Raw genomic sequence first — 25160 nt, 5'->3', positions numbered from 1 at the left:
ATAATACATTTCAAAGATAGCTTTCAAAATTGCTCTGTACTAACAGTCCATTAACTAGATAGCACTCTTTGTTAAAGGAGTTTAATTCAGGAATTGAGAAGCCAATTTAAATGCAGCACACAAGAATAACAGAAGAGACAGCATTTCAGGAACCAGTGTAAGAAAAAGTAAAACTCACTTGTGGAAAATCTTCCTAATTTACAGATTTTAAAGTACTTGCATTCCAATGGTTTTTATCATGGTGGGTGAAGTAGCCGTGGCTCTCCAAACTGTAACTTTGCTCTTGAGGAGAGACAGCTTGCCATAGGCATCCTTAGATTCACTGTTTCTCCCTAAATGAAACTAGGCTGTCCTGCAACTTGCTGCTCATTTTTAATGATGTCACTTAGCACCACGCTGACTTTTTGTTCGTCCCAGTCTTTGAAGTGTGCTTGTGCACAAGTTGCCTTTGTACAGCTCCCTGTAGTCACTGCAGTGACACTTCTGGCTATTCTCTGAAAAGTGAAAAAGCCATAAATGTTAAAAAGAAAATTCTGCTACAATATTGAATGCTTTAGAAAAATAAAAATTAGGTTGCCAATTTGTCACTGTGTAGTTCTAATGGAAAAGTTTTTCAGACCTTAAGAAATTAGGTAGTTAAAAGGTAGATGAGGGCAGAGTCCAGGTTAAAATCTTCCAGTAGCTGTTTGCTTGCTGAAGAATATTTTGGAAAGGGAGAGTGCGTAATTCCTCAAAACCAGCAATTAATCATACCTTATTCTGGAACCCAGTACCCCTATATCAAATGTGTTTCTCAAATTTTATTTTTTAAGTCTCTTTCTCAGAGAAACTTTGGTAAGACCAGGGAGGAGAAAGTTCTCAATGATGTTTCATAAGCATAATTTTTTTCCAGTTGCTTTAATTTGTCTGAAAAGACTGCTCTGTGCCTCTTCTTAATGCACTGGGTTGTATCTTGCATATGGAGAGATGATTCTCTCATCTTCAGTGAAAACCCATGAACAGATGCAGACTGCAAATTTATTTGCTTGGAAAGAACCATGTTTGGGCACTTGCAACTCCACGAGCTATCCATAGCCTCTCACGCTGCCATTTTCCACTTCTGTTGCCCAAACTGCCTAGCCCGGTGTCCTGGAGTAATTCTTCAGACCTCAGTATAAACACACCACTCTCCAAAGGCTCAAAGCCTTGCACAGTAGCAACATTTTTGTTGTAAGTTATCCTGATTTGCCCATACTTGCATCCCATATATTCTTAAGAGAGTCTAACAGCTGCAAGTTTTTTACATGTGAAAGGCTTTTAAAAAATTGGAAGTGGATGAAACATAGCTTGGATTTAAAATAATAGCTAGCTTTTAGACTTCAGACACAACAAAGGCTTTAAAAAACTGAAGCTTGTCTGTCCTCTGTTCATGAGATATAACTTAGCTGGGCATAGCTAGTTATCTTTGTCATAAAGGTGTGCACTTAGTGTTTGTGCATCTTACAGATTTATTATTAAAAATAAAGCATGGAATGGAAGTATCCAGCAGATCTAGAATAAAATCTGGTCTCAAAAGATTATCCTTTGTGTCTATTAGCCACCTGATTTTCAGAGTTTGTACAAAGCTTATAAAACTAGTGTCTTTGAAGGTGGAAGTGGACTGGCTTTGCTCATTCTTTAAATAGTCTTTCTCCATGCTTACCATCAAAGGTATGTATCAATGCTGAAGGACAGAGATGATGTATCTTGGGTGAAAAGTTCAGACAAGCATAGCACTTGATACCCAAATCAAATATTGACTTGGAATGTTTTCCTGAACTTTGGGTATATTAATCTCTCAAAACTCGGCATTTCCCAGGCTAGGGTCATTATCAGTCATTATTGTTGTATCTGGGCACCTATTTTTCCTTTCCATTAAGCTAATTGTGGGGGTGTGTGGATTCTGCAAACTCAAGTTTGTCTTTTACTTGCCTTTATTTTTGAGGTAATTGTGTATTACAAGGGAAATGTCCTTGTGCTATGGTCTGGAGAAGAGAGGTGCTGTTAGTCCAACCCAGTACTAAATTCCCATTTTAAGTTGGAGACCAAAATATCTTTTCCAAAGAACAACCGTGTTTTCTGTAATTTGTCTGTAGATAACCTTGGCAGCAATTTAAAACAAATGTCTTCAGTAAATGACCAGTATAACTCTAACATGCCCTCTAAAGCTTGACACTCTTCAAGAGCAGATGCACTTTCCTTGTAAGTTCATTTTATTAGTCAATTAATTCATAAATAAATTAAATTCTATCCATAGAACATGCTTTCCTTACATTCATAATCAGTAAAGTAGGAAAGCCTCAGCAGAAGAGAAGTTCTTCCATTTTCCAACAAAACTGGATATACAAATTTAATGTGTCATACATAAGTAAAGGCAAGTGACCTTTTAATAGGATAACTTTTGTTCTTGTCAGGGTTTTTTCTTTTGAGGCCAATCTAGAGCTACACCGAATTATGTATGAAGGGGTCTGTAGAATGCTGGTAGAGATTAAAAATCATGTTGGAAGAGGAATAAGAAGCTTCAGGGTAATCTTTCTATCCAGATTTCCTTGTAAGTACACATGAGAGAAGCAAGGTAATCAGTAATCTGTCAGTGAAACTGATGGGAGAGATGAAGTGATTGAAGATGAATTTGAACCTGCACATATCTGGATAGAGATCGGGGTGTTCAGAGACATTCTTTTATTTGAAAATAATCCTGATGAGCTGCTGCTACATGGATGAGAGGCACTTCTGCCATACCTTTCCCATAGTCAACCAGTCACTGTGTTGGATGATTGCTGAGAGAGTGGAGCTTGGTCTTTAAACACTTGGGCCAAGGGAGATATGAAGGGTGTAGAAGTTGGAGGTGAATGAAGTTAGGGTTTGGACAACTATGGTAGTGTCCTTTTACCCCAGTTGAAATAGCCTGGTGTTTACTTTTGCCTTTGGAAACAGATAAATGCATTTGGGGAAGGGGATATCTGTAGAAGAGATCAGGAAGTAACGGCACTATTGAGTGTAGCTGCTGTTGGCATGATGTCTTCAGAGGGAGGGAAAAACCAATTTTGGCCTGTTTTGTTTTCCAGATATTTGAGTCTTAATGCCAGCAGCATTTTAAAGTGGTTTTTTGGGTGCAGCTTTATAGGTGTGGCATAAATGTTTGAATTCTCGATATATAACTAAAAGCCTTAATGCATGTCTGGATTTTCATCACTTTAGTCATTAGCAATATTGGAATATTAGTCATGTAGTGTCATCAAGGAGTTGCCTGAAATCTGTGTAGAGCTCATTCTTCTTACTATTTTGTTGCCTTCTTCAAGAGCATAATGTACTTATAATTACCATTAAACTTGCCATGAACAGTTGTCTGAATCACCAAAAACTGGTTTAAACAGCACCAAGTTGGAAGCCTTTAGTAAGATCATAATGCAGCATGCTCTGAGTGAAAAGCCAAATGAGATAGGAAAGAATTATGATTTCCACTTTGATAAACATAGAGGCTTCTTTGGATAAGGATAATTATTCAGGTACTGTCCAAATATCACCACTAGAAACACTTTTATTATAAAGAAAAACATTTATGTTGCTAAGAAGCATTCAAGATGAGGATTCACTTTGAAAGTTTTAGCTTAAGATCAGATCTGCATTACATACCAGCAGTGTGATTTCTGTCATGGTAGCTCAGATCGACTTGTGTAACTAATGTGTTTTGTGCTTATAACAACATTTTATCACTTTAGCTTGTTTGTCTGAGGAAGGAATCGTTCCTGTGCCAATAGTTGTAGATGCAGCTGTAGCAGCAGATGTGAGGGGCACGGTGCCCACGCAGCACACTGGTATTCCTTTACCAGCTCTGCTTTCTGTCAGGCCTATAGAAAGGATAATCTACCAGTCTGGAAATAAAGGTATTCTTGTACTGCTAGCACTTTACTACTGTGGATATGTTTTATGCTATAGATGTATTACTTCCCTTCAAACACCTCTTCCCCCTCTTTGATTGAAAAACTTTCCTGTTGGCAAGAGAGGGTAGTGCTCTCCCTTTTGCACTTGCTGCTCAGTAAATGGAGCCCAGTTCGGTTTGTCATCATGCACAAACACTGGGTTTGCCCAACTGTGTTAAAAATTCCCCTTCTTTATGAAACCTTGACAATATGTGGGGTTGCACTCTGTTGGAGAAGGACATTTCCTCAGGGTGTGGAAGGAGTTTGCCAGTGTTAAATGCAGCTTTTGCAGGACAGCAATACCTAGAATGGTACCAGGTAGCTGCAGAGGTAGTTGGAGACAGTTTGTTTAGGTTGAGAGCCAAATGCAAAGCTATATTCCTTAACTAGGTTTTTAGAAACACAGATACAACTGGAAAGGTGCTAGTTTTGAGATTCAATCCCAGAAGAGAGGTGGCTACCCATGAAAATATTAAGCAATTGCCTCAGTATTATAAGGACTAGAAAACACACAATAGATTATCTCTGATCCTCTTCATTTTTCAATCAGTTGCCAGCCTGTTGAAATTAAAAAACCCTGAAACCCCCATTTCTCATTGTCTAAAACTTTTGAATCAAAAATAACATTTTGCTTGCCAGTTTTGTTCAATCTAGCTGAAATCTCTCCTCCATGTGTTTATAACCAGACTTGAAATTAAAATTGCTCTCATCTTCTGCATGAGGTTGCAGAGCTCTGGAAATAGCAGTTATCTCAATTTCAGTTCATCATTCTCCTCAGTGCTTTACGTTTGGAATTTTTCTGTGTGTGGTTTGTTTTATTTAAAGACTTTTGCTATCTTAAGTTAATACATTGGGATTCTGTTCCCCAAAACAAGCTCTTGCAAGGTACCTTCTGTGGAGCTACAGCCACTTGCAACTACTTAAGTCATATAAAATCACAGAGTAGTTGACAGCATGACTTCCAGTAACTTGCTTCATAGTCCCTGTGGACTTGAACTGAAGTCTCCCTGCCATCCCTTCACGCATTACAGAACTGAAAGTGGTTTGTGTAATTAGCCATGCCTCTGCAAAACTAGTGAGTTTATGGGATTATAGCTAGAATGCAGACTTCTCCCTCATGTGGTACCTGTTAGGACTGGACATTAAAATGCTACCATTTGTCTTGAATATTGAGTGTGGTGTATGAGTGAATTAATAAATATATGGACTTAACTGAATAATAAAAGTCTTTTTTAAAAAGGGATAAAAATTACATAATTGTCACATATCTTCTGAGAGTCCTCAGTTGCCACTTAGTTTTGCCAGAACAGTTGTTTCTGCAGCTAAATTAATTTCATGGGCTTTGACCATCATGAAGTAAGTCTGGACTGTTTTTTTTAGTATGGGGGAGGAAGAAATTAGATGTGTTATATCTGAATTTTGTGAGAATAGCAGATACACTTTTGTTTAGCAGGTTCTCAAGAGGAAAGTGTTGAATGCCTGCCTGTCCATTCTTCTTTTTTTTCTTTTAAAATGGGTGATTTTAAGCTGCTTAAAAGTGGGAATTTGCATTCCCAGAGAAATTGTGAAATGAAAAGCAAAAAATAGAACATGAAGCTGAATTTTTGAAGTTTAATCAGAAATTAAAATGCCAGGAACACCTTTGAAAAGCTTCATTTCCATGTTGTTGAAATCCCCAAAGTATCTGTGTATAAAAGGGTACAGTTTTGTTATTTTTGCATAAGGGTTTGTGAGCATCAGTTATGAGAGGATACTGGTCAATGTTAAACTGAAAAGTTAAGTTTTTCATTCGTGAGACCATCTGAAAACTCTTACTTTTGCAGTGCTATTTTTACAACTGCAGTTTCAAATGAGAGTAGTCAGGCTCTTAGAATTCAATTAGTGTATGTCTCCTGCATAGCGATATATAATCCTTATTTATAACAATGCTGTGTGGCAGAGGCAGCTCTGACAATTTTAAATTATGCAACAATAAACACATTACAGAGCCTTCGCTGGATTACACTATTGCTAGATGATTGCATCCAACACCCCTTTAGGAGGGCTTTGCGGACTTGACTTCCTGAAGAAGCTGTGCTAAAAACATGACTTGTAAACAAGGAGGAAAAACTTGCTGTTACTCCTCTGAAGTCAGTCCAGGTGCACAAAGCAAAGACTTTAATACAAACTTTAGGTGTCAGCCTTTGAAATCCTTGAAAAAGAAGATTTAATGTGTTAGAGATTATAGTTCCTTTTTTCTTTTGCATGTTTTTGTCTCTTATTAAAAAAGCAGTTAGTCAATCCTTTAATAAACAGTTCCATGTAAAGTAACCCCACCACCTAAGCTAGGCAGTCAGTGCAAAGCTGTAGCAGTATTTCTTAATTATTTTTAACAGTGTAATTTAAGAGGCTCAGCAGTGACCCCACACTCATGTAGTTGAGGCTGCTATAGTCTTTGAATTGGTGAAAGACATGACTCCTTAGTCATTACCTGAACACATTTCAAGTTAAAAAAAAAAAGTATTCCAGGTGAAAAAGGCAAAAACTGCCTATTGTCAGAGAAGGCAGTTGTCTATAACAGCTGACAACACAAACATAGGCTGACAACTAGTCACTAGTGGAGGAAAAAACTGCTTTAACAATGTCAAGATTTTTCCTGATTTAAAATTAGTAAATTCTGAAGAATCAAAATAACTAGAATTTGAGATGGAATCACTCTGTGACAGGTGGTGCAATTTTTTTTTTTGTGATTGGAATTATATCTCCCTGCTTACACCATATTCCTGACTGACCCTTTGCACTGAGATAGTGCCTACCTCTAGAAGGAACCAGTTAAGTAATGCCTCCTCCAAAGACATCATCTCATCTTGCAGTATTCTGAAGTAATGCCTCCTCCAAAGACATCATCTCATCTTGCAGTATTCTGATGTCATCATTAATACCAATCAGATTTGAGTTTCAAAAACTGATTAGTGCATGAAACCCACTTTCCAGATGAGTTCGTCCAGCTTTGAGTTTTACTTGGCACCAGTTCATTAGTTCAGTTTGTAGAAACAGTTGTCTGTGCCCTTCTCGCTAATGCTCGGTGCATTTGTCACTGGGGGTAAATTTAAGCTTGTTCATCTAAACATCAGCAGCTGCTTTGGGTCCATCCTGCCTTTTGGGGTACATGAAGTCTCTGGGACATGGTTCTATACTCCGTGAACTAAGATACTGCAGCAAAAAGATGCTTTTAAACTGGCCTGTCAGTGCTGCAAGAGGTATCTCTAAACCGCGTCAGTCTAGTTTCTCTAGTCTGTCTTCATTCCCAGTGTATTTTTAACTTTTTTCAAGAGATTGCTCGTTATGGCTGATTACATTATTTGCGATTTTTTTGTCTCCTTTGATGCCTGTGCCAGTAGTGCTTATGTAAAGGGGCTTGATGATATTGAATGGTAAGAATGAACAAATGCAGCGGGAATTCAATTGCTATTTTGCTCTCAAGCACAAGTGTTCTTTCTAAATCAAGTCTGACCACTTACTATGTCAGTCAGCTACGTTGTTGGATACATGGAGAAACTATTTCATTTACATTTGATTTAAGGGGAATTTTTGTTTGCTTGAGGTGCTCTGTTTTATTTGGCAGTTTTAGAAATGTATGATTTCAAGTGCTCTGCATGCTTTAAAACAAATTTGACTGTAGCTGATCTTCATCTCAGCTGCAAAATCCTATGTATTATGTGTACAGGTCACATAACTGGCCAGCAGTACCCTATCTTCTCTACAGACAGGTAGTTTGAAGTTATTTATCAAATATTACGCAGGAGTTCTTGATGATGGATTCTTCCAGGTACTTTAAATTTCTTAATCATACAGCCATCCACCTCGGCCAGTACATGCAATTTTAGAATTCATGCTATAGAACACCTGAAAATTAATGACAATTTAAAATACCTCATCGTAATGTCATTTACAACTTGATTAATTAGTTGACAAAGCTCTTATTAAATTTCAAATTTTAAGAGGTTTGTGAGTGTTTTCCAATAGTTTGACAGTCTTCCCATGGGTGCCTTAAATACTGTGTTGCTGTGAATTTACAGCCATGTCTGCAGCACTCTGAAGTCATCTCTGCTGCTGCCACATCCCTGCTTCACTCTGATGTTCAGTAAATAGTTTGCTGGGAAGTTTGTGTGCAAATCTGGCAGAGAGGCTAATCCACCAAAGCGAATAGATTTCTTTTGGATGAGCATGCTGAAATGAAGTGTTGAGATTTGGAGACGCAGCAGTAGGATGGGATGTGGCAGCCAACAGTTGGATTGTCTTAAACTGCCAAAGACCCTCAGTCAGGGAAGCACACACGCTTCTTTCATAAAGGTTGGCAGTCCCAGTCGGGCAATTTCTAAAGAAGAATTGCCATCAGTGAGGTATTCAGAAGAAAAATGACTGTTCAAAAATGACTGTGCAAAAAAGCAAAATTTCATCATGCCATGGTGGGGACACTCAATTATAAACTTCTTTGCCTCTCTGTATTCAGACAGAGCGGCATTTCTGTGCGCTTGATTCATCACCCTTGGCTTGAGAGAGAGCACAACATCTCCAGATATCGGAGAGGCTGATTTTGTAGTGCTTCAATGTCGCTTTTATTCAGCCCCTACTCAATAGAGCTTTGTGTTCTTCTTGGTCCTAGAGATTGTAACTGCTGCTGTGGAGGCAGAAATGACGTGGAAATATGGACCATAAAAAATATTGGCAAACTAGTGTTTCTCAAAAATATGACCTGTGCTTAAAACAACAGCAAAATCTTTATTTGACTTTTAAATCACAGCATCTTACTGTCTTTTGATTTTTTTTCTTTTTTTTTTTTTTTTTTTTGGTTAGCCTCTAAACAAAGGCATAATATACTACAGCTCACTGTGAACAAGGGATTTAAGACATGGCAAAACTACAGGAAAAAACTATGTTCAAAGTCAAATCTCTCTCTGAGAGCATTATAGAGAGTAGGGCTGTTTGGTGGCAATGCAGTGCAGAGAGGAACTGAGCTGGAGACTGTAGCAAATGTGGTAACAGGAGGGAGAAAGGATCGTTGGCTAAGCTGATTGCAAGCTCCACGACCTTGCAGTGAACTGAGGACTTACTGCAATGCCACCTCTTAATATGTAGGTCTTGCCCACAAAGATCAGTGCAAAATAAAGTTGAGGAGTAGAACACTCATATTCCTGGAAGCTGGCAGAGTTTTCCATGTCTTGTTGATGCTGCACAGGCTTTCTCTCAACTTCAGTTTGTTTTCATCCAAATATATGCTGTTGCATCTGTTTACTTGGTGGTTCAGTGTTGGAAACATACCTATCTTCTTGACAGTGTGCTATTTTTTATCCTTTGTAACTTGATTTGGGACTGGAGGGAAGAAGAGGCGGTGCACTTTGCAATAGGAACTTGCTTTTTGGTCCCAAAATTAATAATGGGATTAATGAAAAACACCGTTCAAGTATGTTGGCATGTGGTTGATGGTTTGTGGGACAGTAATATATTCTGTGTGGGAACATCTGTCGTAAGGGAGGGGGAAAAGCATGTGATGTAGCTGCAGATAGTACTTCAAAATGACTTGTATATGAATGCACAGGATAGTCTAATTAAAGGAAGAAAGAAATTTCCCCAGTTTATAGAGAAAAGTATATGGAGAAATCTGGTTCCCTGGTGTTACTGAGCATCTATCTGCTGGCTTGTGAAGTTGCTTTTACAGCACATTTACTGAGGGGTTTCGTTGCAGGTTGCTCTGTCTCTGAAAGGACAGCACTCAGTGTACATCTCAGTTCACTTCGTGCTATTTTTACAGCTTTCTGTGTTCAAATAGCTCAGAATAACATGCTTGTCATTCACCTGTCAACTAAGAAATGTAACTTACTTCAGACTTTCTTCCCTTGAGAGTAGCTCCAATATGAGGAATATCTTCAATTACCAAAAAATTCTGTGCTGTCCCCTTCCTGTATGCTCTTAAAAGGCAGGTGTTTACAAAAGGTCCTCAGTTTCAAGATGACCTAGTTAAGGATGCTGCTGTGCAGCAGGTCAAGGTTTTGGAGTAAAGTTTTTAGCATCACAAGATGCTATTCAAATTTTGGAGAATTGTGGATGGATCTTCAAGATCACCTGTACCAGCAAACTATTTGATTTGATGAATTGCTGTGTAAATGGAGGGCTGGAGGAACACCTGCCTAATACTGCAGTCTGACTAGATAAAAGGTACATGGAGTAGTTCAAGCCAGTGCATTCAGTTACTTGTATCATATTGTAGAGGTGCACTCCGTGCAACACCAGCAATACAGCTTGAGCTTTGCAGCACCACCGCGCTGCTTGCCAAGGTGAATTGCTTGGTGGGCCTCCAAGTTCTCTGGGGTCAACGTGCAGTAGGATATAGAAACGTTTCAAGAAAAAGGGAGCATCCCTGTGCTCACTGACATCAGAATACTTACTCAGATGCACGGGAGCTGTATTGTTTTTATAAATGTGTGGTTGCTTCTGTTTCACGCAAGTGGGAATGGGCTTTTTAACTGTAACTTCAAGTGCTGCCAGCGATGCTCTTGTACATTTTGCTGGAGAGAACTTAACCAAATTGGTGGTAACAGTGATCTCTCTGTCCTATTTGCCTATGGTTTTATGATCTGATGTGATACAATTTTATGGCTAGAGAAGGAACAGATTTCATTAGTTTTAAATTCGTTAGAACTGAACGAACATGGACACTTTGTATTTCATGATGGGTCTCTGATCACTGTTGGGGGTGGGTAAGAAGTTTCCTACAGGGGGAAATAAAACCCAATTCTAACAGTGGCATTTTTTTTTCTCTCACCTCTGACACAGGTTGCCAACTTGGCCTGTTCCATCTCGAACAACGAAGAAGGTGTGAAATTGGTTCGCATGTCTGCCAGCCAGCTTGAAGCCCTTTGTCCCCAGGTAATGAAGAGCATAAGAACATAAGATATACCCTGATAAGTGGGGCAGCTGGTCCTGCTTTAGTACATGTTCTGTCCGCTTAGTGGCTGTCTGTGGACTTGCTGCAGAACTTGACTTTTTCTTTAATACATGTACAGAGTGAAATGCAGTGTAGGCATCAAAACTTAGAAACTTTAAGATATATGACAAAGTAATTAGCTATACGAATAGGTTTTGGGCACTTTTTTGCATAATAGCTCTAATTTCATTTGGCCAGGGTATTTTGGTAACTTGCAAGATGGTAAACTGGTGAAGCTTCAGTGGTTTACTGTGCACGTTCATGTTGCAGGAAGATGTCTTGTGAAGGCACTACCACTGCTCCTGTCCATGCCATAAGATAAATTATAGATTTTATTTTTTTTTTTAACCTGAGTAGAATATAAGTATGTCAATAAAGTCTTCTCAATAGAGTAGGATTGAAGGAAGTTGCCTATGCCTGAAGATTTTGAACCTGTCTGAGACTGCTTTTTAATTAATAACTTTTTAATGGAAACAAGGAAATTAAGTTTATATAAGCACTATACTATCCTCTTCCATTTTGACAGCCCTGATGTTTTAAATGTCAGCAACTAGATACTTGGATGAACCCCTGAAGACTACAGTGCATGGTCAATTCTTGTAATTTACATTTTTTAAAGCAATGGAAAATTCATATTTAAAACATATATATGAGCAGATGTTGGTAACAAGGAGCTAATGGAAATTACATACTCAGAAAAAAAATTGGTCAGATGGCATTTTATGAAAACGAGATGTATTGTCTCAGGATTATTTGGGATTTGTTCAGGTTTTCTGATATGTATTGGTCCTTTTAAAACCAGTCAAAAGGAAGAGATATGTTCACTTGTACCCACCTCAGCAGGAGGGGAATTTTGAGGGAATAGGTGAAGACAGTGTGAAGAGCAGGACTATTTTACCTTTTTCTGTTACTTTCAGGTAAGAGTGCTATTACATGGGTGAAGATAGGCACCTAAATATAAAACATTTAATACTACCTAGGAGGCCTTTTGTCATCCTGGGGTGGGCTTTTGTGATTCCCATTCCTGCTTCAGACCCTGGGGCTGGTGCATCAGCTGCGTTGGCTGTGCAGTTCTTTGCCTCCTGCATCTGGGACAAGTGGTGTGTATGGCTTGTTAAAACCAAAGGTCAATTTTTACAGTCAGAACAAAGCATGTGGAAGAAAAAGCTTTTAAAAATACATCTTGTCTGGTATAAGGGCTTGCTCTTTCCTAAAGTAACCAGCTAGGCTGGATGTAATTTTTTTTTTTTTTTTTGGTCATCTCCAAGAATACAGGTGTCCAAACAAATTTGTGGTTCCAAACAAATGCTGATGCTTTTGAAAATAATAATTTTAAGAAAATAAGTCTTTCTTTGATTCTAAATGTTCCTGGTGATTGTCCAAGTCTGTGGGGGTGTTTCCCCTCCCCATTGATGAACCTGTGTATTTCAAACTCTTCTGTCTTTGCTTTTCTAACAACTGCCTATTTAAAGAAATCTACTCTTTTATAAAAGAAATGCCACAATAGTCAACATGAAATAATTAACAAGCTATAGTAAATGGTCACCAAACTGTAGTCACATGTACTGAAGAGCAGCTGTTAACCTTTAGCTTCAGGGCTTATGCATAATATATTTAGTAGACATTGAAAGTTTTGATTATCTATAAATGGACAAGGGCTCTAACTGATGGATTTGGGCTTTACAAAGGTCACATATCTGAACTTGGAAGCCTGCAGTTTAGATGCTCCACTGCACAATCTTGTATTAATTTCAGGGTCGTCACCAAGAGATTAGTAAATGACACTATAGATGCTCATAGCACTTGAAAGAGTGCTTTTATATTACATTACATGTTCTCTAGTTGATCTTTACTGCTCTAAGAGTTCTTAAACATGTTGTGAATCCTGAGAGATAATTAGGGGCACTTGTCTAAACTGTTTTACAAATGGCATCTGTGTTTTCTCCTAACAATACAGAAGTTTGTCTTATGCTGGTCTAAGTGATGCAGCACACTGTCATCCTTCTCAACTCCATTACTGAACAGTCCCTAAAATTTGATCATTCTGTATAATCTCTAAATGCTTCTAGATACAAAGGACAGCATAGTGGGATTTTGTTTCCTTTTTTAGACAATTATCTGTTTATTTTGCAGTTTATTCCTGATGAGGTTCACAGCTGCTTCCTGAATCCTTGTAGGTGGCTGTGCTAAACAACCATGTGAATTAGGCATAAAATACAGATTAAATTCAACATTATATGCTTTTTTTTTTTCTTAGATGATATTTTTTCAGGAAGATGCTGGATTTGGAATGAGTCAAGTCAATCAGTAATCACAATAGTCTCTGAAACTGAAAGTGAATATATCAGTATCACACAGAAATATGTTGTATTCAAGGTATTGCTGTGGTTGAGTGATGGTTTGACTCTGGCTAAATGCCAGGTATTTTTCTCAACAGGGCAAAGAGGGGAAAGAAGATAAACTAACCCTTGTGGGTGAAACAAAAGCAGTTTTAATATAAGCAAAGCGAAGCAGAAGTCCACTCACGGAAGCAAAAGCAAACAGATTTATTCTCTACTTCCCATGGACAGGCGATGTCGGGCCTTCTCAGGAAGCAGGGCTCCAATACGGGTAGTGGTTGCCTCAGAGGACCAAGGGTGACCCCACCCCCTTCCTCCTTTCTCCCAGCTTTATACCGAGCAGACGTCATATGGTCTGGAATATCCCTTTGGTCGGTTTGGGTCAGCTGTCCTGGCTGTGTCCCCTCCCAAGATCTTGCCCACCCCGTCCCACTGGGGAAAATGTCAGAAAGAGCCTTGGTGCTGTGTAAGCACTGCTCAGCAGCAGCCACAACACCAGGGTGCTACCAACACCCTGCAGCTCCCAGCATAAACCACAGCACCGTGAGGGCTGCTGTAGGGGAAATCCAATTCCAGTTCAGCCAGACCCAATACAGGTTGAGAGGATGAAACTGAAATTTAACGCACTCACTGTCCCAGGTAACCTCTTAAATAGCTTAGCAGAGTAGAGGCCATTTTGGGAGTAGGGAACTCCTGGTTAAAGAATGATTTCTGCAGAAATCAATCTGTAGAGTTAATTATAAAAGCTGTATCTCAAATAGAGCAGTTATTCAGTCCCTTGCCATAGCTAGCCTTTTCAAGCCAGCAGCTGGAGTAAGGAACATGCAACACTTCAAACTGGTTAGGGAATACTCAGAAGTTTTGTTGGTACATACAAGAAGTCAGTCGTTGTCAGTGTCACCTCTGGGTTCACATGTTCTCAGGTTTGGAATCTAATCCTAGGAGGAAAAAGAAGATGCTGAAGATTTTTCATCTGAAAAGTCTCTATAAAAGCAAGCAGTTAAATTTGTTTAGTGTGGCTATGTTACTGGAAATCAGCTCTTCCTCAAGAGTAACATCATCCTTCCTGTTTGTGAGTCCCCAGCCAATTAACACAGAAATTAATACAAAGTTGAAGACTTAATGTGATATTTAGAGCTCCCTTTTGATGGTGCAGAAGGAACTGTTAGAAAGAGCTGTGCGTGCTCTGTAGTAGACAGCTGGGTGACTTGCATTTAGGTTTACAGGGGAGAAGTAAGGCAGCATTAGGGGGTCACTGGTGGTTTTTTTTTCATGCAGCCTTGACTTACAAGCCGGCCTGACTTCTTTTAATTTGAGGACATGTGTTGCTGAAAATACATATTGAAGTGAAACAACTTTGTCCAGCAGGAGTTACCTTCAGTTCTGCAGCTTCATGCCTTTTGAGGTGGTGGGGAAAACAGGCCAGTCTATGGTGGGTTGGGGTGAAGGAACAAAAGTCCTCCATCATAGCAGTTAAATGTTTTTGAAAAAACACTTAAGATGTCTTTCATAATGGAAATGGAAAAGTACTGCTGTGAAATGCTTGGAATAGTTGCCTGTGCTTCCATTTGCCTAGCAGAGTGCTGGGGGAAGTTTTCTTTGCCTTGCTAAACACAGAGCTTGCCAGTGGTAAATTAGCACAAGATTTTGTTTATCTCCACTTGAAAACCTGGATCCTTGCTCATAACTCTGGCTTCTGAGTTCTTTTTCCAAGAAGTACTTGCTTTGGGAGCCTGCAAAAGCTGTTTTGTAACAGTGTTTTGCATTAAAGATGTCTGAGAAGAGAGCTTAACCATAGGAGTGTTTCTGATCATACAAGCTGTAGGTGTTTAGAAAGCAACAATGAGAATGCCCCAGTACAGCTCTTGAAAGAGTATTGCTCCAGCCTTTTGATGTTGACAGTCTGCTGTCACTTGCAGCTGCTTTTACCAGCTATATGTTGACTTTCTTGTTTTTTAAAGCCTCTGTGAAGTTTATAGACTTAGTCTAACCAAATTGGAGGCATGCTGAGAGTTCTAGAAAATAATTATGGATTAGAATTTCCATCAGGTTAGGTGTTTGCTTCTGCCAGCAAAAGCTGGAGCCTGTTTCCCTTGAGACTGATGTTCATCTGGGAAGTAGGTTGCAGGAGCAGGGTGGACCTGCACCACCCTGGGGTTGGGGACACAGAACCTGTTCTCCCATCTGTAAGGTAGGGCTGGCTCTGGGCCAGTTCTGCCTTTCTCCTCTGCTACCCAAATAGCTCATCCTCCTTGGAAACATTGGGAGGGCACCGGGCAGTGCCTGTCCTTTCCATGCTCCCTCTCTACCTACCTTAGCACAGACAGCAGTTTGGTATAGCTCACCATCCCCCGCAGCCAAGTGAGCGTTGCCCATTAAACAGACTCAAGATAATTCTTGGATTAAATAACATTTTTTATAAAAATAAATGGGCTCTTTTTATATTAACATCTTGTTTTAATAATTGCTGTTCCACATCCTTACATTCCAGTTTTGAAATGCTTGAAAAGCAATTCGCTGCTTATAGATTTCTGATGAGGCAGATGGTTACATATGCTGATCACACCTACTGATACAGATAGACAAAATACAAAACCATAAAGAATCCCATGTAGAGGTTCCAAATAGCACAAACCCTTTTGTTTAAAAGTTGCAGCATCTTAGAGAAACAAAAATCCCTCCAATCCACCCCCTCAAATCTACCAAACCCAAACATGACCAGCAGATTTTCTCTTCTCCTTAAGTCCCCAGTTACTGCCGGTTCCCTGGTGGCTGTTGGGGGAGATAACTTCATTTTTTCTTGCAGTAAAGGCTTAACGTGGATCAATTGTCCTCTTTTTTTCTTTTCTTTGAAAGACTGATATTTTTTGAACGTACTAACTTGCAGATCTATCTCCAGGCTGTTTAATTACAGGTGCTTGAAGCATTTTACTGGCATTGAGTAGAAATACTTACATTAAAAACTTAATGCTTGAGTTGCAGTTTTGTATCATGCAGGCTTGCTGTGAAGAAGAGCCACCACAGGACAGGAGTAGCCATCAAAGAAACAGTATTAGAAACTTGAGCAGTGACTGATGCATAAAAAGAAGCAAAGATAGAAGAGAAAGGGATTCAATTCTGTAGAAGGAGGTATGTTAGTGTGTGAGGACCCTGTGTTTTCATTGCTGGCATAGTGTGATCTGTGAGTGTAGTAGCAGAACAGCTTCCAGAAAAGACACAAGAGTCCCTGAAACCCCCAAAGCTTCAGCACCTGAAGTCAGTGAAATGCAAAATGAAGCAACACAAATAGACACAAAACAAATGGCACAAAAATTCTTGCAGCTTCTACATTGACTGGTACTATAATATCAGTCCTCGGGTACAAATGAAAATGCTTTTTCCATATACAGGGAAGTTGATAGGATAATTATCTATACACAGTATGCAAATAGTAAACACTTGGTAGCATATGCTAAACTGGAAAAGGTCATGTTCCAGTAGAAGTGCATATCTATGTGTCATCATAGCACTGTAACAATAATAGTAAATATCTGCAGAGATTCTTGCAGTCACTCTGTGTAACTTGCAGGAAAGAAAAGTGCTCAAAGTTCCTTTTATGCACTGGAACAAAGTATTGGAAATCAAAGCAAACTTTTCCTTCTTTTGGTGCATCAGCCTCCGTACACTTGCTGGTCACTGCCATTATAGTTAGTGAAAGTGAAAAACAGTCTTCTGTATGTTTTGCTTCTGGGCATTTCATCTCATCAGAGTCTGCAGAGTGCTTTTATCGAAGTATGTAGAGGGTTAGCACACGTAGACACATGGATGCAAACCTGCAGTTGGATGTAACTGGAAGTGACTTAAATGTCCTGCTTATGAACCTTTTTTTCTACTCAAAGCAAAATGCAATTAGCAGCAGGGAAGGAGACGTGAGTAGGGTGAATGCTGGAGGTAACTTTGGCATCTGGCATGTGTAAAATTAAATTATGAGCAGCAGCTTACAAACTGCCAGTAAGCAAGCTGTGCTTTAATAGAGAAAAATAGGGGCAATAAAATCTACCTGGGCAAGGGGAGACTCCTGGCTGGGCTCAGCTGGTAGGGCACCTTTAGTGGTAAGGTCATGACTTCATTTGTTGACTATTTGGAAAGCTGTGATCCAAGAATTGTATTTTTGCTTCTACCTTACAACTAGCCCTCTGTATCACTGGAGCTCTCTGAGGCAGCAGTAAAATGGAGCAGAGGAGGGGCGCTGCATGGTGCAATTACCAGTTTTGGCAGATTGAATAAAGAGACTTCTTTCACTCAGCCTTGTGCTGAGGTTGCTCCAAAAGGCAGAGCTGAGATCACTGCTTCTGCCCTTGCTCGCTGTCAGATCTTCTTCCCAAAGCAAACTTGATCCTGTGGGGTGCTTGATGAGCTCCCTCTCATGTACTCCAGATTAAAACTGATTTTCACATCCCAGCTGGGATTTGGTTTACGTGTGTCCCTTTTTCCTCTGCCTCTGAGATGATAGCTGGTGGTCGCTTGTTTTATTAGCTTTGGTTTTTTTCCCACAAATGCAAAGTATCCTGGATTTGAAGGCCATGGAGCTATTTCATAACTCAAGGAAACCACAATAAAGCTGGTAAATCAAGATCTTTATTTAAAAACAAAAAACGAGTTATTTAAGAACTGTTGCAAAGAAAAGGTGAGTAGTGAAGAGAGGGCGGAGGACTGAGTGTTTAAGAGCTTTTGAAACTGAAAAGGTCCTCCTTATTGTGGCACAGTAGCACCCTAAAGCCAATACTACAGGGAACAGGACAGAGTTAAACCAGCTGCAGAAGGAACAGTCTCCTGTAAAGAGCAAAAAATCCCTATCAAAAAGACTGAGGCAAAAAATAAAAAACTTATAGCCATGGAAATGGAGAGTTAGGTGGCTTACAGACATCTTGTGCACTGAGACTATATAAAGATACAACAGGTAGGGATTGCAATGCAAAACGAATAGGTGATAGTTTTCTTCTCCTAAATGAAAACTTCTTCCTTTAGCTGTGCCAGCCAAGTGTTCAAACACCATTTCTTGTACCCTCTATCAGTCTTTCAGATGGGGTGCTATAAAGGTGGGGCTGGAAGCTATCCTAAATTCAATCTAAAAAAGTTATTTCTGGGTGACCCAGTGGCTTTAATTTACCCAGAAGTATATCTAAGGTTAAGGTGTTTTCTGTCCCAGAATAGCTGTGCTTTTTAAGAGAGCTTCTGGGCAAAATAGCTGTAGTCTTGTAACCCAGGCAGAAGTCACTCTTCAGGAAACCTTGGGGAGTCCTGCCCTGCAAGGGTATAAATATATAAATTCAGTCTGACATCTTTAGTTCCAATAAGGAAAAATAAAATTTTAAAAAGCTGCAGATTCTTCCCATGAAAGACATGAGAATAGGATTTGAGTTACAGATTGAGACATCAGTTGCAAGTATTTTGAATCCTAAGCTTCCTGGATCTCAGGGCATGTGTTGCCAAGTCCTGGCTGCTGCCGCAGGAAGCTGGAAGGTGGAGGAGAGCAACTCCAGTAACTCGCTGGAACCATGTTATCGAGCATTGGGCTGTCTGACTTGAACATTGCAATTGCTCCATGAAACAAAGCACCGATAAAAATAGTGTGTTTTCTTGCCATGCTTCATTTCCTTCTGGATAGTCTCAAAATGTCCCTGTTTGATTCTTTTCTTTGTACGACTTCAGTGAGTCATTGTGATCACAGTGCTCTGGCAGCATTTTGAAAAGCTCTGAAATACAGAATATTTCCGTGAAATTGCCAAATGTTTTACATGGAAGCGGCTACATTTCAGGTAGCGTGGACATGTGCTCCCTAGTTTTTGAACAATATGTGTATATGCATCTCCTTCCTCTAAGAGTTACTAATATTTTAAATTAATTGCCCAATGCTTCATGATTTTTTGGAGAAGCAATAGTGTACTTTAATCAGTCCCTCCCCCAAGTGTTAATTTTTTACATAATAAAGGAATCATAGTCTTCTCACATACACAGACTATTTAAGATCCAGCATCCCTGTCTCCCATGTCTATCTAAGCATATATTGGGAAATGAATCAGTCACTCTGTACTGGATACCAGGTGTCACATAAGAGCATATTTACTCTAACAGATAATTTACAGGGTTTTGTCAGTAATCCCTGGGACATTACCTCAAGCAGATGTGTGAAACATGTCCAGGATAACGTGCCTATATGAATACTAAGCTGTACATAGAGTGTTTTATCACCCCTGCTAAAACTGAATGTTGTGACCACTTGGCACATGGAGATAGAGTATGTGCTACAAAAAAGGACTGTTGAGTTGTATCTGCTGTCTTGAATTTCTTCCTGAGCACACACATACCTGTATGGGTTTCCTAAGTGGTACTTTTGTCTTTAGCTCCATAGTGACACTTGATACCCCTCGATTTCCCCACCAGATTGTTCTCATCTCTAGCACTGCTGGCTGCTTTCCAAATGCAAGACACATCGGATTGTAAGGGAGATCTTGCACACTGGTTTTACTTAGCCATTTTTTTAAAAAAAAGTTTTCTGCAGCCATGTGTTTTTGCTGTTTGCAGTGCATAGAGAAACTTCCTTTTTTCAGCTGGACAAGCTGCTGCTTGGGAGGGTGGTGGTGCAGCTTGTGCCTCCTGCATTTGTATCTGGTGACAAGGACCTGTTCGAGTTTCTTGAGCGTTTGCAGAGCCCTCTATCTATGACAGCTCTTCCCTTACGTGTGAAGAGTTGCTAAATGTGGGCATCTGGGATTGGACGTGTGCTGTTGACAAAGATTAATTGTTCAGACAGATGCTGCTGTCCAGACATACATCACACAGGTACACAGGCCATATGTTCCTTTGGCATTAATGCTGACCTGTCTCAGTGCTTAAAGGATGTTTTCATATCTGATATTAGCCAAGGCAGCTACAACAGAGTAGGAGAAAATGTCCTGACCCTTGGTATCATCTTCTCTAACATCTCAGTAGTTACGGTTACTAGCAGGATGAATGCTGAGAGCGGATTTCTGGATGGTTGTCTCGTTTACCCTTTTTGTTTGCAGGACACTTGTTATTTGGATTCTCCTTCATAAAATTTAGGACATCTAGATTTTAATTGATAGGTCAGACTAGGACAAGAAATGGTGGTGGCTAGACTTAAGAGGGCTTTTGAGCAGAGGAGAGGTTTCCCTTTCTAAAACCTCTATTTCTGTTTGATTTAAAATTTTTAAACATCATTTTCTTGTGTGTTGCAAGGCTTTTTTCAGGGCGTTCAGGTCTTGATCTTAACAGGCAGTGTGAGTGAGGGCAGCGGAGCAGCGTGGAGCATGGCTGGCAGCAGGTTTCTCTGAAGGGACATCCTGATTACTGCTGCTGCCTACACACAAGGTGTGACTTCAGTGGCTGGTTTGAGGCAGGGGGAGCAGCAGAGGGCCCCACGTTCTTCACAAAGGGTGGGCACTGTTGTTATTGCCAGGGTTCAAAGGTATGTTTCGTCCCTGCAGGTCTCCTGAACAGATTGCCTCTTGTGCCAGATTATTTCTTGGCATTTGTCTGTGTTACCAAACCCATAAAGCTCATTTTAATTTGTGACCCCGACTTGCAGCCTCCCTCTCCAGAGGCAGGATGAGCGTGGCGAGCAGTATAGCTTTTCTGTGAATTTTCCTCAGTCACTGCTAATTTCTAGCATCCCTTGGGTGAATCAGCCTCCTTCTCCTGCCTGATTCATTCAGTGCCATCATGATATGTTTGACATCACCATCATTTCCATGTTTAGTGAGTTATGTATATTTTTAAATGCTTTATGACACTCTTAAATGAAGCAGGTAGAGAAAGTACATTTTGGAAAACCAAGAACATCTGGTCCTTGCATGTTTTGTTCGGCAACTTTGTGAAATTAATACAGTCCTAAAGTAGAGAAGAAAAATTAGACATTGAACTTGTAAATTAATCAGCTCTCTCAGGTGTTTGAAAGCAAGATTAGGATTGTCATGTCAATCTGATTGTGGATTGGTGTCTCACACCTGGCATGTTTCCAGGTCATTCTGCTGGAGCACAGTGCAGCAAGAACAGGAGCAGGCTTTTCAGATTGTTTTCTTCTCACACTCAAAGAGGCTTTTTTGGTCATTTAACAGACCAATTAGTTGGTACAGCATAAACTTTGTTACCAAGCCGTATGTGTAGCATTTGTTCTGCTTAGAAAAACAAGAATCTAGAGTAAATTACAGTCTTAAGGTTTTCAGAAAATTAGAGTGGGGGGCCTGGTCAGGAGGAGCATCAAAGAGTACTCTCTCCTCCTGTTCCCTGACTGATCTGGCTCTTCCACAGCCATGACAGAAATCTTAAGGTACTGTAACAATTACTGGTAAAGTACAGAGTAAAGCTTTAAGGAAAAGAAGATAAGTGCAAAATTAATCTTTAATTTTGTATTTGCATATTGTTTCTACTTCCAACTGTGTAAGATTAATCCTTTTTTGACCTTTTTTCTCAGGTTCTGGCAAGTAGCTTAGGAAACGCAGCCTCCAGTGTACTAAATGTCACCCTGTCTAAAATACTTAACAACACAAGCTGCACTCAAAACGCAACACCTTTTTAACATGAGCTGTTAAAGAAAGGTGAAGCTAGTTCTTGTGAATACTTGCCAAGTGGTTTTACTTGTAATAACTAACCACAATAAATGTGAAAGCAGTAATGAGTTGGCTATGAGACCAACAGAATTAAAACACTTTTGTGTTTAAATATCAAGTTCTTGAAAACTTACTAAACTCGCTTTGTTTGCTGTTGAGTTCATTGGATAAACATACAGGAACTAATTGTTTTGTTAAGGATGTGTTTTAAAAATCCAGAGGTCTTTTACAGGTCATTAATGCTGCACTGGCTCTGGCTGCTAAACCCCAAAGCAAGCTGGCTCAGGAAAACATGGATCTCTTCAAAGAGCAGTGGGAGAAGCAAGTCCGCGTGCTGACGGATGCTGTCGATGACATCACTTCCATTGATGACTTCCTGGCTGTATCAGGTAATCAGGGGTTCAATCTCAGAAATAATCAGTCTTGTAACTGGGCTTATTTCTGGGAACGGGTGGCTTCTACACGTGTTCTGGAGTCTTCTCGGGTTTTTGGAAGGGATGGTGTTGGTACACTTCACCTGGCAAGCATCGTCTTCTGCCAAGCGAGGTGTGAAAATAGAGCAGGAGATCTTGGCACAAGAAGAAGAGGTATTTTTATAGCGTGAAAACAGTGATAGTTTAGTTCAGCAGGTACTCTAGAAACCTGTCATTGCACTTAGGGCCTGTGCATGCATAAATGTATATATTTACATGTCAGTAGACAGATCAGCTTAAACATAGCGAAAGACACTTTATGTCTCAAGATTTTGAATTGCTAGCAGAACTACAGATGAATTACCATCTAGCTACTGTAGACAAACCTCACCGGTAACATTGGGGGAAATAGAATATGTTCGAGTTATGAACTAGCAAAAAAGACCATCCTTCAATTCACCTTAGATTCTTCTACAAAAATGACTATCAAACCATGGTCATACAAGTTAATTAGAACTGTTCATATGGACAATGTTCTGTGAATACTTTTAACCATGTCAGCTTCAGTAAAGTTTTTAAAGTTTTTAAAAAAGATTAGATCATTATAATTGATAATTCCATTTGGCAGAGTGCTTGCCAAGATAATCTGTTTTATCAGCATCATTGATAAAGACTCACCATTAGCTGCCACGACCTAGAAATAATGGGAGCATTTTTATTTCCACATCCTCTAATTCTGCTCTAGACAGAGGACATGGTGATATAACCATGTGAATTGTGTCTGCAATAGTGTTTCCAAATTGCTGCTGCAAACGGAGGGTCCGATTTTCCTGGTACAAACAGATATGGGCATCTCAGGTGACCTAAAAACTCCAGTTGTAAAGAGAGATTTCCCAGGAAGATGTGTGGGGTCAGGAGTATTAAGTGATGAAAAACTAAGGTCCTGAATATTTACTTTTTTATAATTAAAAAAAAAAAAACAAACAAACAACTAACCACAGGGAAAAAAAATCCCGAACTAGTATTCCTATGATGAGTCACCTGTATTATCATACATGTTGTACTGTGGTTCCCTGGCTTCTGAATAAAAATTTTCTTTACAATGAGTTAGCATAAACTTATTAGGCAATTGAATGTCCTACTTTTTTATATCTGTCTGCGAGCTCGTCGTTGCAGCAGTAGTTGAAATTGCACAGCTGTGAGGAGCCTATTTCTGGGGAAATATATTTAGAGAGAATTGTGTGCTGAAGTTCATGGCTCCACTTGGAGTTTGCCCGCAAGTGTACAAAATGTTTTAAGAGAAAAAGGGGCTAGTCTGTTAAAATGCAGTCTGTATAAAGCTGTATTACTGTATTTCACTTACAGGTGTGGATCAAAATGGGTCAAGCCACTGGAACTGAGTGGTCTGCATCCTTGTATAGGTCATTTGAGGAGATGGGCACTCTGCTTTTGAGGGGACAGGTTATGGTGTGGGCTCGCTGCTGAGTTGCTCAGAGGAGTTTTCAAGGGCTTGGCAATACGCAGGGAGCGCTGCTTTCCTAGGGCAGTGGCAGGCTGACTCAGGAGAGAGTTTACCTCGAGTGTCTGCTTGGCACCCAAAACGATGCCATGGAAATGTTGTAGGTTGAGACTACTTTAGGTGCTCAAGTGCAGTTGGCAATTGCTTACATCTTCTGCATTATCAAAGAGATGTTATAAAAATATTAAAGCAATAAATACTGCTTTCAATATTATTTGTTTGAACTTTGATAAATGTTTTCTATATAAATGCCACAATTCCAGTTCGTCTGCTAAAAGTCAAAACATCTCTTTGGATAAAATCGTGATGGATATGATTTAATACCAGCTTCTGTTTGGGGTTATTAGGAGGTTTGTGTCAGTTTGTATCAGTTACTAACTGGGATGTAAGCAGAATTTAAAAGAGTTCTTGTGAGTCTGTGTGTGTATATTTAAAAAACCCCCATGTTCCTACAACATGTTGTGCTGTCCATCATGAAGTATATGCTTCATTGTTCAGCTTATGCTACAGAATTGTATCCATTATCCACAAGTAAAGACTTGATGAAAGAGATGTTGGGTTTAGATGATAGAATATCATAAATGTGGGGTGTTGCAGATAAGCTTGCAGGTTACAACATTTTATGAAGGGCATAGCACGAGAAGGACCCTGTTGAGTTAGGACAGTGATCTGGCCGTGTTTAATTGTCAGGGCATACAAGATGAATAGCAGAGGAGTCCTGTAGCCTAAAGATCTTTCCTTAAACGCTCCCAGCCATGAGAGATTTGCAGCTCAGGGAGTGCCAGCATCAGAGGTGCTATCTACTGAACAGTCCTTGACAGATTTTTCTCATTTAAGCTTGTGTTAGTTGCTCTTTTGACCATTATAAACCCCTGGCATCTCCATCATCCTGTGAAAAATTCACAGCTTAACACTGCTCTGTGTGAAGAACCTCCTCGTTTTTGCAGTGTCAACTATTTGCTTCATTTGATGCCCCTAGTTGTAGTAGAGGATGGTGAAGAGGGTTTTTTCCCTACTCGCTTTCTTCATGCTGTTTGTAAATGTACAGACTTCTGTCATACGCTTAATTGTCTCTTTCTTGACTGCAGAGTTTTTGCCTGTTTCATTATTCCTCATTTCAAAGCTTTTCTGTACCTTCTGTAATTCTTATCCCTCTTGTCAGTGCCTTCCCTAAGCACTCTGGGTATGTTTGTGTGTCCACTATTTCTGTTCTTCAGAGCAGCTGCTGATAGCGCCATATAATTGTCAAATTCAACGTTCTGAAATTACCTGGATCTCTTTTGAAACTCTCTAAAAAAGCCATTCCATTTGCTGCCTTCTGTTCCTCTGCCGCTGACAGGGGTTTATGCAAGAGACTGCCCATCACAGTGGAGCT

The 25160-nt window shown here is 39.8% G+C and overlaps 1 protein-coding gene across 1 annotated transcript in view; it reads left to right on the top strand.

Annotated features, from left to right (window-relative positions):
* The window catches only part of CTNNA1 (catenin alpha 1), a 117887-nt gene that overhangs the window by 73256 nt on the left and 19471 nt on the right, over positions 1-25160 (top strand). Inside the window, exons 10-11 of the mRNA XM_074916513.1 lie at positions 10755-10847; positions 22086-22242. Of these exons, the coding sequence (XP_074772614.1) occupies positions 10755-10847; positions 22086-22242 (250 nt within the window). The remainder of the gene's footprint in view (positions 1-10754; positions 10848-22085; positions 22243-25160) is intronic.

The sequence above is a fragment of the Athene noctua genome, chromosome 12 (assembly GCF_965140245.1).
Source record: "Athene noctua chromosome 12, bAthNoc1.hap1.1, whole genome shotgun sequence".
NCBI classification, from domain to species: Eukaryota; Metazoa; Chordata; class Aves; order Strigiformes; family Strigidae; genus Athene; species Athene noctua.
Note: the sequence above shows the minus strand (reverse complement) of the source record. Positions and strands in the feature narration are given on the sequence as shown.